Source organism: Pygocentrus nattereri, chromosome 29 (assembly GCF_015220715.1).
Source record: "Pygocentrus nattereri isolate fPygNat1 chromosome 29, fPygNat1.pri, whole genome shotgun sequence".
NCBI classification, from domain to species: domain Eukaryota; kingdom Metazoa; phylum Chordata; class Actinopteri; order Characiformes; family Serrasalmidae; genus Pygocentrus; species Pygocentrus nattereri.
The window spans coordinates 4,140,073-4,155,063 of NC_051239.1; the positions used below are offsets into that span (position 1 = coordinate 4,140,073).

The 14,991-nt window shown below is 39.5% G+C and overlaps 1 protein-coding gene across 1 annotated transcript; it reads left to right on the plus strand.

The window, feature by feature from the left end:
* Nucleotides 1-521: 521 nt before the first annotated feature.
* On the plus strand, nt 522-6,949 carry LOC108418082 (H-2 class II histocompatibility antigen, A-K alpha chain-like). Its single transcript, XM_037536280.1, has 4 exons — nt 522-668; nt 4,662-4,910; nt 5,893-6,174; nt 6,444-6,949. Exons 1-4 carry the CDS (start codon nt 614-616, stop codon nt 6,563-6,565), a joined length of 708 nt encoding a protein of 235 aa, XP_037392177.1. The 5' UTR covers nt 522-613; the 3' UTR covers nt 6,566-6,949.
* The last annotated feature ends 8,042 nt before the right edge of the window (nt 6,950-14,991 follow it).

A 14,991-nucleotide genomic window follows, 5' to 3' on the forward strand; every position in this document is an offset into this window, starting at 1 on the left:
TAGAGCTCAATATAGAAATATGTCCACATATGCAGTCGAGACTGACGCGGCTTTTTTCTGAATTTCTACAAACACCATTTCATTTTATAGTAAATGAGTTTGGGCTGGTTTATGTTTATGAACAGACGCCTACAGATCAACATAGTAAAGGAGCTCATCTGTGATCCTGAGTTTAAAGCCAGTTTTTATTCAACTTAAACTTGGAACTAAGTTGTAAATAAATCTGAAACTGAAACTTTGCTTGTGTGTAAAAAGTGATTTCAGAGCCACTCGGTTCTCCCTGATGGAAACTGTTTACCTTCAGTGTTTTGTGCTTCTGATCATTTTAATAGACGTCAGCGTCACTAATTAATGACGTTCTATTAAAAGACTGGTTTACCAAGAGAGACGCTGGAGGACTTTCACCTGAAATGTTGCGCTGTAGAGCTGGTGCTGAAGTGATCAGAGGAGCTGAAAACTAAACTCACCCAGTTACTGCAGAGTCAGAGTGAAAGGAATAATCCCACTGGCTGATTTTCTGAGAGGTGTCAGTTAGAGAGAGAGAGGAACAGAGAGAGAGTGCAGTCAGTCAGAACTCGCTGTGTATGAGTTCAGTTCCTCTGCGCTGATCAAGATGAAGCTGTGTTTGATCCTCGTCTGTGCAGCTGTTCTCCACACAGAGGCTAAATGTGAGTAAATATGACTGTCAGTGTTCAGCACTGAGCTGTAGTGCTGGACTGCATTGCTGTATTATTACTGTAGTTATATAATCAGGAGGTGGCAGTTTATTTAGGAGACTCTGGTCAAAGACCTGAGACACCTGGAGAGAGAGAGAGAGAGAGAGAGAGAGAGAGAGAGGGAGAGAGAGAGAGAGAGAGACAGAGACAGAGAGAGAAAGAGAGAGAGAGAGAGACAGAGAGAGGGAGAGAGAGAGAGAGAGACAGAGAGAGACAGAGAGAGACAGAGAGAAAGAGAGAGACAGAGAGAGAGAGAGAGAGAGAGAGAGAGAGAGAGAGAGAGAGAGAGAGAAACAGGACATACAGTGAACTAAAACTGTGTTACTCTCAGTCCCCACAGTGTAGCAATAACATTAAATAGATGGTAAACACACTAAACACTAAAACAGCAATACACACTAATAATAAATATATATAAATATAAGAAGGTCCTGAAATGAAGACTAAAGGGACATAAGGCACATGCAGATTAAGGTCTGTGGGTGTAAATAGTGCAGATATAAGCAGCAGTGCAGTTAGACTGAGATTAGAGCAGCTAAAGTGATGAGAGGGTAACAGTCCTGAGAATGTCAGAGCTCAGGATTGGGGTCAACAGAGAGGGAGAGAGTTGAGCGTCCTGACAGCAGCATTCAGTCTGTTAACTGTAGCTGCTACACTGAAATGTGGGACTTTTGTCTTTATCACTTTACATCATACAGCAGAGTTTACAAAAGTGCTGTAATAATAATAATAATAATCATAATAATGGGATATTATAAGCACATCTAATATATTTAATAATACAAGTAACAATGAATTAATATTTGAGAATAAACAAGCAAATAATAATAATAATAATAATAATACAGTAATAAAAATGAGATAAGAGTAGGACCAGTTAGGACAGTTTTAAAGTACATATAACAGAGCAGTAGAAGAAGAAGGGAATAATGAAAGCTGGTTAAAGAAATAAAGAATAAAGAAACAGAGCAAAGCCGGAAACAGTTTCCCCCTCAGTGAAGAGTTAAAGCGGTAATCCGATGGAGATCCCAAGATGGCGGAGTGAGAGGAGGTTTGCCGCAGGCTCCGACGTAAAATGTTATTTTAGCCAAGTTATCAAAATTTTTTTGTCATTGCAGTAGCCCTGTTTCAAAACGCCATAAGTTTGTTTTGTCTTTTCTTCTAAGCTTTTTTGGAAAATACTCATTCCTTGCTGTTTTTGGAAGCTTGTCTGCTAGCTTAGCATGTCGGATCACGACTACAACCTGACGGTCCTTCGAGAGGCCTGTGACGAGGATATTATTAAAGAAGTTGTAGTTGATGCAGCTGCCTCTGTAGGTGAACGGGACACGTCTATCTGTAAGGAGCAATACGCCAATGAAGAAAAAAAATGTGAAGAAGATGAAGGTTTAACTGTTGAATTTTATATTTTCTTTTGGAATGACATACGATTGCTGTTTGACACCCTTTTGGAATGTATCTCAAATATCTCTCTCCCACTATGAAGCGAGGTCTTATTACCTTGATTCCCAAGGCTAACAAAGATCCCTTGTCTTTAGAAAATTGGAGACCCATTACCTTGTTATGTACTGATTACAAATTGTTAGCTCTTGTCTATGCGAATCGCTTAAATAGTGGTTTAGCGAATGTGATTAACGAATGTCAGTGGGCTTTCATGAAGGGTAGGAATATACATCATCATACCAGATTGATTCTTGACATGTTGGATTATAGCCAGTTTATTGACCATGACAGTTTGATTTTATTCCTTGATTTCTATAAGGCGTTTGACTCATCTGCTTTATTTCAGAAACTTTAAAATATTTGGGTTTTGGGGAGAAATTTTATAATATAGTCAAGATGTTTTATACAGATATAAGTAGTTCATATCCCGTGGCACAGGAATGACCTCTAGATTTAGTATGTCATGAGGCATTCGACAAGGCTGTCCACTTTCACCGATATTATTCATCTTGACAACCCAAATGCTTACTTTGTTTATTAATAAAAATGCAAACTTACATGGTATTAAAATTTTTGATAAAGAATTTAAAGTAAGTCAGTTTGCTGATGATACTGCCATTTTTTTAAAGATAAAACTATGGTTGACATAGCATTAAAATCCATTTCAACTTTTTCTGGTGCATCCAGTCACTGTCTCAACATTAAGAAATGTGAATTGCTCCTGATCCATTCTTGCTCTGAGACTTCTGTTGCCTCCATTACAGTCAAGTCCGGGGTGAAATATCTGGGAATAATAATTTCAAGGAATCTTATTAGAAGAGAAGAGGTTAATATTGAAGAACGTTTAGTAGATATGAAGAAGTCCCTAAGCCACTGGTTAACTAGAGATCTTACAATTTTTGGACGAATCCTTTTATCTAAAGCTGAGGGTGTATCCAAATTGATTTATCCATGTCATTCTGTGTTTACCGCTGATAAAAGTATTAAAAAGGCTAATTCGATTATTTTTAAATTTCTCTGGAGGAACACAACCCACTATTTAAGAAGATCTCAACTGATCAGAGAATATAATAAGGGTGGTGTTAATGCTTTAGATTTTGAAGCCTTAATTGGTTTATTCAGAGTAAACTGTTTGAAAACTTACCTGTCACTTCCCAACTCTATGTGGTTTCATGTTCCTAGAGCTTTATTTAAAAAACTTGGTGGCCTGGACTTTTTACTTAAATGTGATTTTGAGTTAAGCAAGATTCCTATCCAGTTATATAAATTCCACAAACAAGTTCTGCATTTTTGGAATTCTGCATTTTTTTTCACTCACGACTTTACCCCACATGGATCTCTGCTGTGGAACAACAGGACGAAACTTGTTAATAGGAAATCCGTTTTTAAAACTGACTGGTATGAGAAAGGTATTCTGTTTGTAACTGACCTAATGGACAGTAGTGGTGTTCTGTTAGATCACAATAAATTTGTTGACCAATTTAATTTGGTTTGTACTTGCAGAGAATACTTGAAAATGTGCAAAGCTATTCCTGTTACTCTGATCCATCTTATCCGAAGCACTCTTTTGTTCTCTAATGTCACTTCAACTCTACCCCAATTGATGATAAGAGACTGCAACTTAACTGATAGTAAGTGCAACAATGCTGTTCTCACGACTGCTTTTAAATCTAAATCGTTTAATGATTATAACAGTAGGATATTAGCTGCGGTGGATCTGGCTACAGCAGTTAAAGCGCACTCTGAATACATTAAATGGCCAGTTTCACCTAAAGAGACCCATTTTAAAATCTGTCACAAAAAATACCCGGTGGCTGATTTTCTACATAAACGGTTTAAATTTGATTTGGTAGGGTGTGCTTTCTGTGATTGTCCTGTAGAATCCTTAGAACACCTCTTTTTCACTTGTCCTGTTTCAAATAAGTTTTGGAGTGACATTAAAAACTGGCTGTCTTTAAAAGTAGCTAATGTTCCGGATTTCAATATTAACCATGTCTTGTATTATATTAATGATCTTGACAACAAAACATCTGATGTAGTGAACATTGTTTTCTTGCTTGCTGAGTTTCATATTCATTGTTGTAAGTGGAGAGACTCTGATGTGTTTTGATCTTTTCTTGGCTGAATTCAAACTTTATTACTCCTCACTGAGACATCTCAAATCTAAATGTGCCAAAAAAATAGCCTCCGATGTTTCCAAATTCCTTTTGTTTTAAATATTTGCTCCAGTGTCTTTATTTGCCTTACACTAATGTATGTATTATTTATTTATAGTCCCATGTTTCTTTATTTCTCTGTTCATATTTCTTTTCAAAGCACTGCTCATTGTACCTCTACGAGACTTTGTACTTCAAATGTTTAATAAAAAAACAAAAGAGTAATCCAGTGTGTGTGTGTGTGTGTGTGTGTGTGTGTGTGTGTGTGTGTGTGTGTGTGTGTGTGTGTGTGTGTGTGTGTGTGTGTGTGTTTACTGACATGTTGTTCTCTTTCTTCTTTCCTCAGTTAAGCACAAGGACATCAGATTAGTCGTGTGCTCTGATACAGAGAAAGAGCAGATCTACGGACTGGATGGAGAAGAAATGTGGCACGCAGACTTCACTCAGGGGAAAGAAGTGATGACAATGCCAGACTTCGCAGATCCTTCCTACTATGAAGAAGGAGCCTATGAGGGCGCTGTTGCTAATGCGGAAACCTGTAAACAAAACTTGGCTCTTTTTGTAAAAGCTACCAAGAGCCCCGCAGAACCGAAAGGTGAGACTCCATCACTGCAGCTCGCGCTGTGTTCACTAATAAACCGACCTTAGAAGAGCAGCCCAGCAGAGAATAATCATCAAAATAATATTTCATAAACATCAAACAGCCAGGATAAAAAAATCACCTGTACTGGGAATTCTGGGAAAAGGCTTCTGTGTTTTCTACAGTATAGAAACTATTTTAGTTTCTCAGACAAACTCAAAGCTTTTTATTTTATATATAATAATAATAATAATAATAATAATAATAATAATAATAACAATAATAATAATAATAAATAAAATATAAAACTAAATTCCGCCGCACAATGAAGTGAAATTCATTCTGCTGTAAGGATGTTAGACACTGTGGCCCGCGCCCGCCCCCTGGAGGGGCGGCGGGAGGAGGAGGGCGGCGCTGGTGCGGGAGGCGCCAGAGGGAGGACCGAGTCCCGAGCCGAGCGGCCGCCTGGGGGCGGTAGCGGGAGGCGGAGCGGCTCCGGTTCCCTGTCGGCTCTGGTGCTCGCGCTGCCCGTAATGAGAGCGCCGTTATAAAGAGCTGAGAGGGAGCAGAGAGCAGAGGAGGGGCCAGCAGCAGGAGAGAGGACCGGACAGTCCAGCTGGCGTCCAGCTGAGAAGCGCGGCTCGGTTTGGTTTGGCTGTTATGGTGAATTAAAGCGATGCAGCTGCAGCTCTGAACCCCGAGCCCTGAGCCCTGAGCCCTGAGCCCTGAACCGCGAGCCCTGAACCCCGAGCCCTGAGCCCTGAGCCCCGAGCCCTGAGCCCTGAACCCCGAGCCCTGAGCCCTGAGCCCCGAGCCCTGAGCCCTGAACCCCGAGCTCTGAACCCTGAGCCCCGAGCCCTGAGCCCCGAACCCTGAACCCCGAGCCCTGCCTCCAGCCTCCTACCTCACCCCGGGCTGCTGGGCTGTTCGTGTTTAGAAGCATTTGTTTCTAATTCCACTCCGAGGTCTAAATGTTGATGGATATTTTTATCCACAGTTGCTCCTCAAACCTCCATCTACTCAAAGTCTGATGTGGAGCTGGGCGCTAGAAACACCCTCATCTGTCACATCACTGGATTCTACCCAGCGCGCGTTGGAGTGCAGTGGACCAGGAATGATGTGAAGGTGACGGATGAAGCTTCTCTCAGCAGATATTACGTCACTGATGATAGAACCTTCAACCTGATCTCCACTCTGAGCTTCACTCCAAAGCAGGGCGACATCTACACCTGCACTGTGGAGCACGTGGCCCTGGACAGACCACTGACCAAAACATGGGGTGAGAGTTAAACCTGTTCAGACCTGATTCTGTTAGTGGGTTTATTACTGGCTCCTTATGAGCAGCATGTGTGTAATATTTACAGAAAGACGCGTTGAAGCGTTTCCAGGACAAACTGTGCAGATAAAATTAATATTATTAAAAACTTATAGAACAGATCTCAGAATGAAAATAAATATGAAATAAAATGAATTTTAAATAAATCAATATTATATAATTCTCAGAAAGTAAACTGTGTACTGTAATAAATGTGCATGCTTGTTCTGCAGATGTGCAGGTGGCTCTGCCCAGTGTGGGTCCAGCTGTGTTCTGTGGAGTGGGTCTGGCTGCTGGACTGCTGGGAGTCGCTGCTGGAACTTTCTTCCTGGTCAAAGGAAACAACTGTAACTGAGAGTCTGACTGTAAACACCACAGAAATCACCGCGTCTCTGTGCTCTAACTTTGTGGCCTACTGTAATCAAGCCTTTGCTACTCCACTTAACCTCTGTGCAGTAAAACATGGTCATTCTGATAAACTGTTATTTTCCCTCAACACTGTGTTCAGATGTTCTGAAGACCTGAAATGATTTAGTTCACCAAAGTAAATAAAGAGTAACGGAGTAACTCCACGACTAATCTGACTGTTTAACAGCTGTTTTTCTCTGTAGGCTTATTGTAATGAAATCTGCAGTTAAATGAAATGTACAGAAAACCAACTTTACAGATCAAATGTTACAATAAGAAACACAAATGTGAAATAAAAGTAAATCATGATTAAAGGGCTGTTTTAACTGCATCATTTTCATTTGTAAACTGTTTTTTTTGGATAATCACCATCATCTCAGAGTGAGGTGTTCTATCTGCTAATGTTAGCATGTTTGCAAGCTTTGAATTGAATCTGAGGACTGGGGTGGGGGGTGGGGTTGGGGGGCTTTCATCTCAGGTCTCACTTCTCATTTTCAAGAATGCAGACATTAAACTTGAAGTCTTAACCAAATCAATCTTGCTCAGTGTTTAGAAGTGGAATAAAAAAAGATCAGTGTTCATCGTTTATTTTTCATGATAACAGCCAAGCAGTCCGTCTTCCTTTCTATAGAAACAGACCAAGACAAAAACTAATACTAATCAGTCATAACATTCTGACCACCTCCTTGTTTCTACACTCACTGTCCATCTTATCAGCTCCACTTACTGTATATCTGCACTTTGTAGTTCTACAGTTACAGACTGTAGTCCATCTGTTTCTCTGATACTCTGTTACCCTGTTCTTCAGTGCTCAGGACCCCCATGGACCCTCACAGAGCAGGTACTATATGGGTGGTGGATCATTCTCAGCACTGCAGTAGAAATGTTTAATATTGATTCTCATGTTTATCGTTTCCAAAATATTTTAGCTTAGTGTGACACAACTTGCAGATAGTGCGGCTCCTGTCCTTCTTCCCTCCAACTCCATAGACAAGGTTGCCAGGTCCTAGAAAAATATCCAGCCCAAAGTCAGTCTAAAACCCGCCCTTCAGAAGCTTAAACCAGCCCAAAATATATGTCTGTCACACATTTGAAGCAAATGGGATTTATTATCAGTCTTGCTATTTATATTAAAGTCATTAATAATATTTTAACATTTGTGTTTTATTTTAGTTTAATATTAACATAATTAGCAAAAAGAAAACTTTTACTTACTCATTTCTGTTCTTGCCCCTCCTGAACTCTCTTCTCTCCTCTGATCCTCTTTTAACATTTTTTTTCATCATCTTGTAATTTCTGGTTACATGAAGAGCTATTATGAACTTTTGGGCAGTTCTTTCCATGCCATGTTTGCCATTTTCTGTTATCTTTTTTCCTTTTTTCTTGACTTTTAAGGGCTCCTCCATTTCAAACATTTTATATTACTGCTTTCCTTTAGATTTCTGTTTTCTTAAGAACTATTTACAGTCTTCAAACTTTTTTCTTCTAAACATCTGTGCTCTCCTCCTCATCTTCTTCAGCAAGTGCTGAGTAAATATCTGCAGTGAAGAGAGAGATCATTCGTGGTGATGGCTTGAATTTATGGCAGCACTCTTTTTTCCTTTGCATGTAAGCTCTGATTCTCATTGTATTTAGCAGAGTTTTCTGCTCCAACCTGTTTCGCAGCTTATTCTTTATGAGGTTCATTTGAGAAAATGAACGTTCAACAGCAGCGTTGCTGAATGGTAAAGCAAGCAGAGACAGGGCAAAGTTTCCCAGTTCTTCAAAATCCCTGTCATCTGCAGCATCTGTGTGCATTGCAACCTCTATCCAGAAGTCCTCAATTTGATTGTCCTCTTTGATTTTCCAATCTAGAGTATGTGTGATTCTCCACTGTTGCTCTGCTTTTCCTATGTCTCCTTTCAAGTGAGCGAAGAAGGGAAAATCATCCAACTTTGGCTTATTCACATGCAGAACATTGCTTGGTGACAGAAATTTTAGAGCCTCTAGTTGTTTCAAATGATCTGGAAGCCTCTTTTTGATTTCTTTAGCCAATTCCAGCATGTAGTCCCTGCATCTGCTTTTCAGGTCTTGTAATGCCTGGTCACTTATTCCCCTTGATTCGTGCAAAGCAAGACAGAACTGAACCCCAAAATCTACAGCATCAATGGGCAAAAGATGATCAGACAGGTTGAATTCAATGATGTCATGCCAGCTCTTGAATGTCTGTGGCAGCCCAATTCTTTTTGTCACTGTACATTTAGTAAAGCAACTCAGCAGCATAGCTTCTTTCACTATCTTTCGCCAGTTGGAAATGCAACATTTGAAGGGAATGGCATACACACTTGATGTAGACAATATGGGGGTTACATTCCCAAAATTTCTGCAGCACTGAGTTATGCTGTCCACACATTGTATTGCAACCATCAGTCGCAAGACCAATGCAATTCTGTACAGACCATTTGTTGTCATCCAGGAACTTGAATAAAGCATTAGCTATTGTCAGTGAATCACCAGATGCAATTTGTAAAATTCCTGCAAATGTGCTCAAGATTTGAGAGTGTTTTTTACTGAAGTATCTGATGACTACACATAGCTGTTTTTTGGTTGTAACATCTGTGCTCTCATCAACGATTAGAGAGTATGGCCCACTCCCTATATCCTCTAAAAGATCTTCATGTGCTACAGGCCCAATCACTGAATTAATCAGTGCTGTGCATTTTGTTCTGTGTAAACTAATGCCTTTCTTTGAAATGTCTTCTACTACACATCCTAAATGATCAACAGTTAGAATGCTTGAATGGCATGCCACATGAGCAGCCAGCTGCAACTCTGCCTCTTTCACTGGAATACTCGATCTTGTAAACGAGCTGCCTGTGTCAAACAATGTTCTGGCATTTGAGAATGGAGCAGCATGAGCAATCAGGTCACTGTGATGAGCTCTTATTTCACATTTGCAGTATTTGCAATATGCCCTTTTCTCGTCATTAGGGACACTTCTAATCCATTCCATCAAACCTTTTTCTTTTTCCCCAGTCCTTGCAATACCGCCTCCCGTATTTCCCCCATTTACCTGGCATATTAGCTAGCGACTGCTGTTTTCTCTTCAAAATGGTGTCTCTGTGTTTCTTTCTCTCTCTCTATCGCTGACTCTCTCTCCGCTCTCCTTTTCTCTCTGTCCTTTTCTCTCTGTCTCTCGCTCCCTCTCTCCGTTTCACACTGTCCTCCCTTATGTCGTTATGTTCTACTGGTGTCGACTTGTACACGTTTGCCCGCCGTGTTGACGTAACATCCAAGGCAACACCCACCTTTTTTTGTTTTGGCGCCTGCGGTAATTTTTAAAAATAGCCCAAAAAAACGCAGCCGCCACCCCTGAATTTTCACCCGCGACTGGATTTTCAAACAAGCCCAATTTGGCGTGAAAACCGCGAACCTGGCAACTCTGTCCATAGAAGCTAAAGTGCTTCCATATGCTAATGTTAGCTCAGGCATTGGCCACCTGCGGTTCTTTTACTAGCCTGGTGCAGCTCCACAGCAGAATCAGATCAGTAGGTAATAATAAAATAATCCTCCTTTACAGTAAAATAAAGCTCTGCTGATCCTTCAACACAGTTTAACAGTAAATGGTCTTAAACGCTGCTAATTCACCTCCTTATAACTCAGAAGATCTGCGCAACTTGCTGATCAAACAGCAGCGCAAACAACAATCTGGCCCAGCTAGTCAAAGAGAAAGATTTAAGATAAACATCGATAATTCAGAGAATATTAAATACAACCCCAATTCCAATGAAGTTGGGACATTGTGTAAAACAAATAAAAACAGAATACGATGATTTGCAAATCCTTTTCAACCTATATTCAATTGAATACACTACAATGCAAACAACTTCAGTTGTAGATAAAACTAAATGAGATAAAATTTAAAAAGTAAAACAATAACTAAGACATAGTTAAAACACCAAAAATCATATTAAAAATGAAAAATCAAGGAAAGCAGTGTCAGGCTGTGTGGAGCTGGTTAGAGACTAAAAGTTTAAAATGTTCATGTGACACCAGAGAGTGAAGTTTGAGAGTTTCCTGTAATGAATTCCAGTTCGCTGGTGCTGTAGCTAAAAGCAGATTTTCCCAGCTCTGTAAAAGCTCTCGCCACCTGAAGGCTGATCCAGTCACTGGAACGAGTCTGATAAACTGCATTATTTACACCGAGCATCTCTGTGATGAACGATGGCCAGTAAGCACTTTATAGATAAAGAGAAGCCAGTGTGTCTCCCGATGCACAGACAGAGATGACCACAGTGATGGGTCTGTAGCGGTCACCAGTAATGAGCCTTAAGGCAGCGTGGAGAACAGAGTCCAGAGATTAGAGTAGTTACAGGTGCATATCTGGCACCACACACGACACCATCATCCAGAACAGGCAATCATGTTTCTTCAATGATCTTTTTCCTCGTGTGCTTTGGGAAACACTTTGTTAGGATACAGGAAGCCAAGCTTTTGTCTCAGTTTTATGTGTAAATTTGTTAACATATTATTTAAAAGTGTCAAGATATTAGTATGACTCTTTCAATTTCAGATCAGGGTTGTGATTTTAAACCTGCTAAAATCAATATTAGAGGCTCTGGAAAGTACATGTTTAGTTTTCTCAACATTTAAAACTAGTTCATGGTTGTAAAAAGCTGATTGCAGGACGTTAAAAGAATGCTGTAGTTTATCCACTGCAGTACCAATACAGTCAGTCGAACAGTTAAAGATCAGCATATAAGTGTACTCTGCAGTCAACAATTGATGTGACAATGTCACTAATATAAATATTAAATACTGGTCCAAGTATCGAACCTTGAGGGGCCCCCTTTTGTTATTGTAAAGTTATTACTATGTTGGGAGCTGATTAGAAAAGCACACTGAAGGGTGAAAAACTGTGAAAGAATGTGAAAAGGTGTGTAAATGTGACAACTGAGCACATAATTAATAACACTAATTACACAAATAACTGAAAGACAAACTGTGTTGATTTAATATATTAAATAACATGAAAATGATGCACTAATTTAAATAAGTCACTGCAGGTTTGGTTCCTCTTCTTGGTGATGCAGCTCCACCAGTTTCCACCAGCAACACACAAAATTTCATTTAATGCAGGATTTTTAATGTGATTTAACTTAATGAAAGATTGATCAGACTGATGTAATTTAATTAAGGCTCAATTAGACAGATTGGCCTTAATGACAGTCTGATTGAACTGATAAAAGGCTGAATAAACTGATTTGATTTAATGAAAAGCTGATTAAACAAATGTAAATTAATGCAGGACTGATTAGATAAACTAGGCATCACATGGAAACTGTACATGGTTAAGCTAACACACATTAAATTACAATAAACTAAATAGACTTATTTATTGTAGTATAATCCCATTTCCAAAAAATGTAAATACAAATAAGATGCCATGGTGTGCAAATCTATGGAAAATACTACAAAATATCAAATGTTGAAACAGAGAATTTATTGGTTTTGAAAAATAATTGCCCATTTTGAATTTGATGCCAACAACATGTTCCAAAAAAGGACAGGGGCCTGTTTACCGCCATGTTTCATCACCTCTTCTTTAACAGCACTCTGTAAGTGTTTGGGAACTGAGGAGACGCTGCTGTAGTTCTGACAATGAAATGTTTTCTGTTCTTGTTTGATTCAGGATTTCAGCTGCTCATCAGTTCAGGGTCTCCTTTGTCATACTTTCCCTTTCATAATGTGCCAAATGTTATAAATGCTGACCGGTCTGGACTGTAGGCAGGTCAGTTTAGCACCCAGACTCTTTTAATACGGAGCAGTGCTGCTGCAACACATACAGAATGTGGTTTGGTATCATCTTGCTGAAATAATCAAGGCCTTCTCGGAAAAAGACGTCGTCTGGATGGCAGCATATGTTGCCAAAACATGTTTATAACATTCGGCAGTAATGGTGCACTAATGCCCCTCTATACCATCATGAATATTAGCTTTTGAACTGTGCACTGCTGAATGGTCTTTAGCTCAGTGGACACAGTGTCCATGACTTCCAAACAGTGATTTTAAATGAACTCCGGCCCAGAGAAGGTGGCAGCATTTATGGATCTTGTTTATATGTGGTTTGCTCTTTGCATTTAAGAATTTTAACATGTATTTGTGGATGAAGAGACAAAATGTTTTCACAGAGAATGCTTTTCCAGAAGTGTTTCAAAGCCCATGCAATGATTTCCACTACAGAATCATATCTGTTTTCATATCATATCTGGGCATCATATTCAAAATGAGCAAATATTTTTCAAAAAACAAAGTTTCTCAATTACAATATTTAATGTTTTCTTTTAAGCATTTCCAATTAAATATAGGGTTTAAATGGTTTGAACATCATTCAGTTTTATTTACATTTTACACAGCGTTCCAACTTTTGTGAAATGGGGCTGTATTTTCTCAGCATTTCTATTTTCTGTTCCGCTGACCAGCTCACTCACCCACAGTGTTATGACCCATCTAGGACAGGTCGTAACATGGATGACAGCAGATTCTGTCACCAAGACCCTTCAGACCAAAACTCAATGCACTACATAACAAATGAGCCCGAATTTATTTTATAGGTCGTTACAGTCACAAGAATAAAAACAGGAGCTGCTCTGGGTGCAATGACCTCAGCGACAGGCACTGGTCAAACAATAAAACTAACGATTTTAAGACTAGAGACTAAATCAGAGAAACGAATGACCTCAGCGACAGGCACTGGTCAAACAATAACACTAACGATTTTAAGACTAGAGACTAAATCAGAGAAATGAATGACCTCAGCGACAGGCACTGGTCAAACAATAAAACTAACGATTTTAAGACTAGAGACTAAATCAGAGAAATGAATGACCTCAGCGACAGGCACTGGTCAAACAATAACACTAAAGATTTTAAGACTAGAGACTAAATCAGAGAAACGAATGACCTCAGCGACAGGCACTGGTCAAACAATAACACTAACGATTTTAAGACTAGTGACTAAATCAGAGAAACGAATGACCTCAGCAACAGGCACTGGTCAAACAATAACACTAACGATTTCAAGACTAGAGACTAAATCAGAGAAACGAATGACCTCAGCGACAGGCACTGGTCAAACAATAACGCTAACGATTTTAAGACTAGAGACTAAATCAGAGAAACGAATGACCTCAGCGACAGGCACTGGTCAAACAATAACGCTAACGATTTTAAGACTAGAGACTAAATCAGAGAAACGAATGACCTCAGCGACAGGCACTGGTCAAACAATAACACTAACGATTTTAAGAGTAGACACTAAATCAGAGAAACGAATGACCTCAGCGACAGGCACTGGTCAAACAATAACACTAACGATTTTAAGACTAGAGACTAAATCAGAGAAACGAATGACCTCAGCGACAGGCACTGGTCAAACAATAACACTAACGATTTTAAGACTAGAGACTAAATCAGAGACACGAATGACCTCAGCGACAGGCACTGGTCAAACAATAACACTAACGATTTTAAGACTAGAGACTAAATCAGAGAAAAGAATGACCTCAGCGACAGGCACTGGTCAAACAATAAAACTAACGATTTTAAGACTAGAGACTAAATCAGAGAAACGAATGACCTCAGCGACAGGCACTGGTCAAACAATAACACTAAAGATTTTAAGACTAGAGACTAAATCAGAGAAACGAATGATCTCAGTGACCGGCACTGGTCAAACAATAAAACTAACGATTTTAAGACTAGAGACTAAATCAGAGAAACGAATGACCTCAGCGACAAGCACTGGTCAAACAATAACACTAACGATTTTAAGACTAGAGACTAAATCAGAGAAACGAATTACCTCAGCGACAGGCACTGGTCAAACAATAAAACTAACGATTTTAAGACTAGAGACTAAATCAGAGAAACGAATGACCTCAGCGACAAGCACGGGTCAAACAATAACACTAACGATTTTAAGACTAGAGACTAAATCAGAGAAACGAATGACCTCAGCGACAAGCACGGGTCAAACAATAACACTAACGATTTTAAGACTAGAGACTAAATCAGAGAAATGAATGACCTCAGCGACAGGCACTGGTCAAACAATAACACTAATGATTTTAAGACTAGAGACTAAATCAGAGAAACGAATGACCTCAGCGACAGGCACTGGTCAAACATTAAAACTAACGATTTTAAGACTAGAGACTAAATCAGAGAAACGAATGACCTCAGCGACCGGCACTGGTCAAACAATAACACTAACGATTTTAAGACTAGAGACTAAATCAGAGAAATGAATGACCTCAGTGACCAGCACTGGTCAAACAATAAAACTAACGATTTTAAGACTAGAGACTAAATCAGAGAAACGAATGACCTCAG

Bases quoted from the DNA above. Each gene is read 5' to 3' on its own strand.
- LOC108418082 (XM_037536280.1), top strand. From the start codon at position 614: ATGAAGCTGTGTTTGATCCTCGTCTGTGCAGCTGTTCTCCACACAGAG. The intron at 669-4,661 runs GTGAGTAAATAT...TTCTTTCCTCAG, and splicing joins TCTCCACACAGAGGCTAAAT to TTAAGCACAAGGACATCAGA. The intron at 6,175-6,443 runs GTGAGAGTTAAA...CTTGTTCTGCAG, and splicing joins ACCACTGACCAAAACATGGG to ATGTGCAGGTGGCTCTGCCC.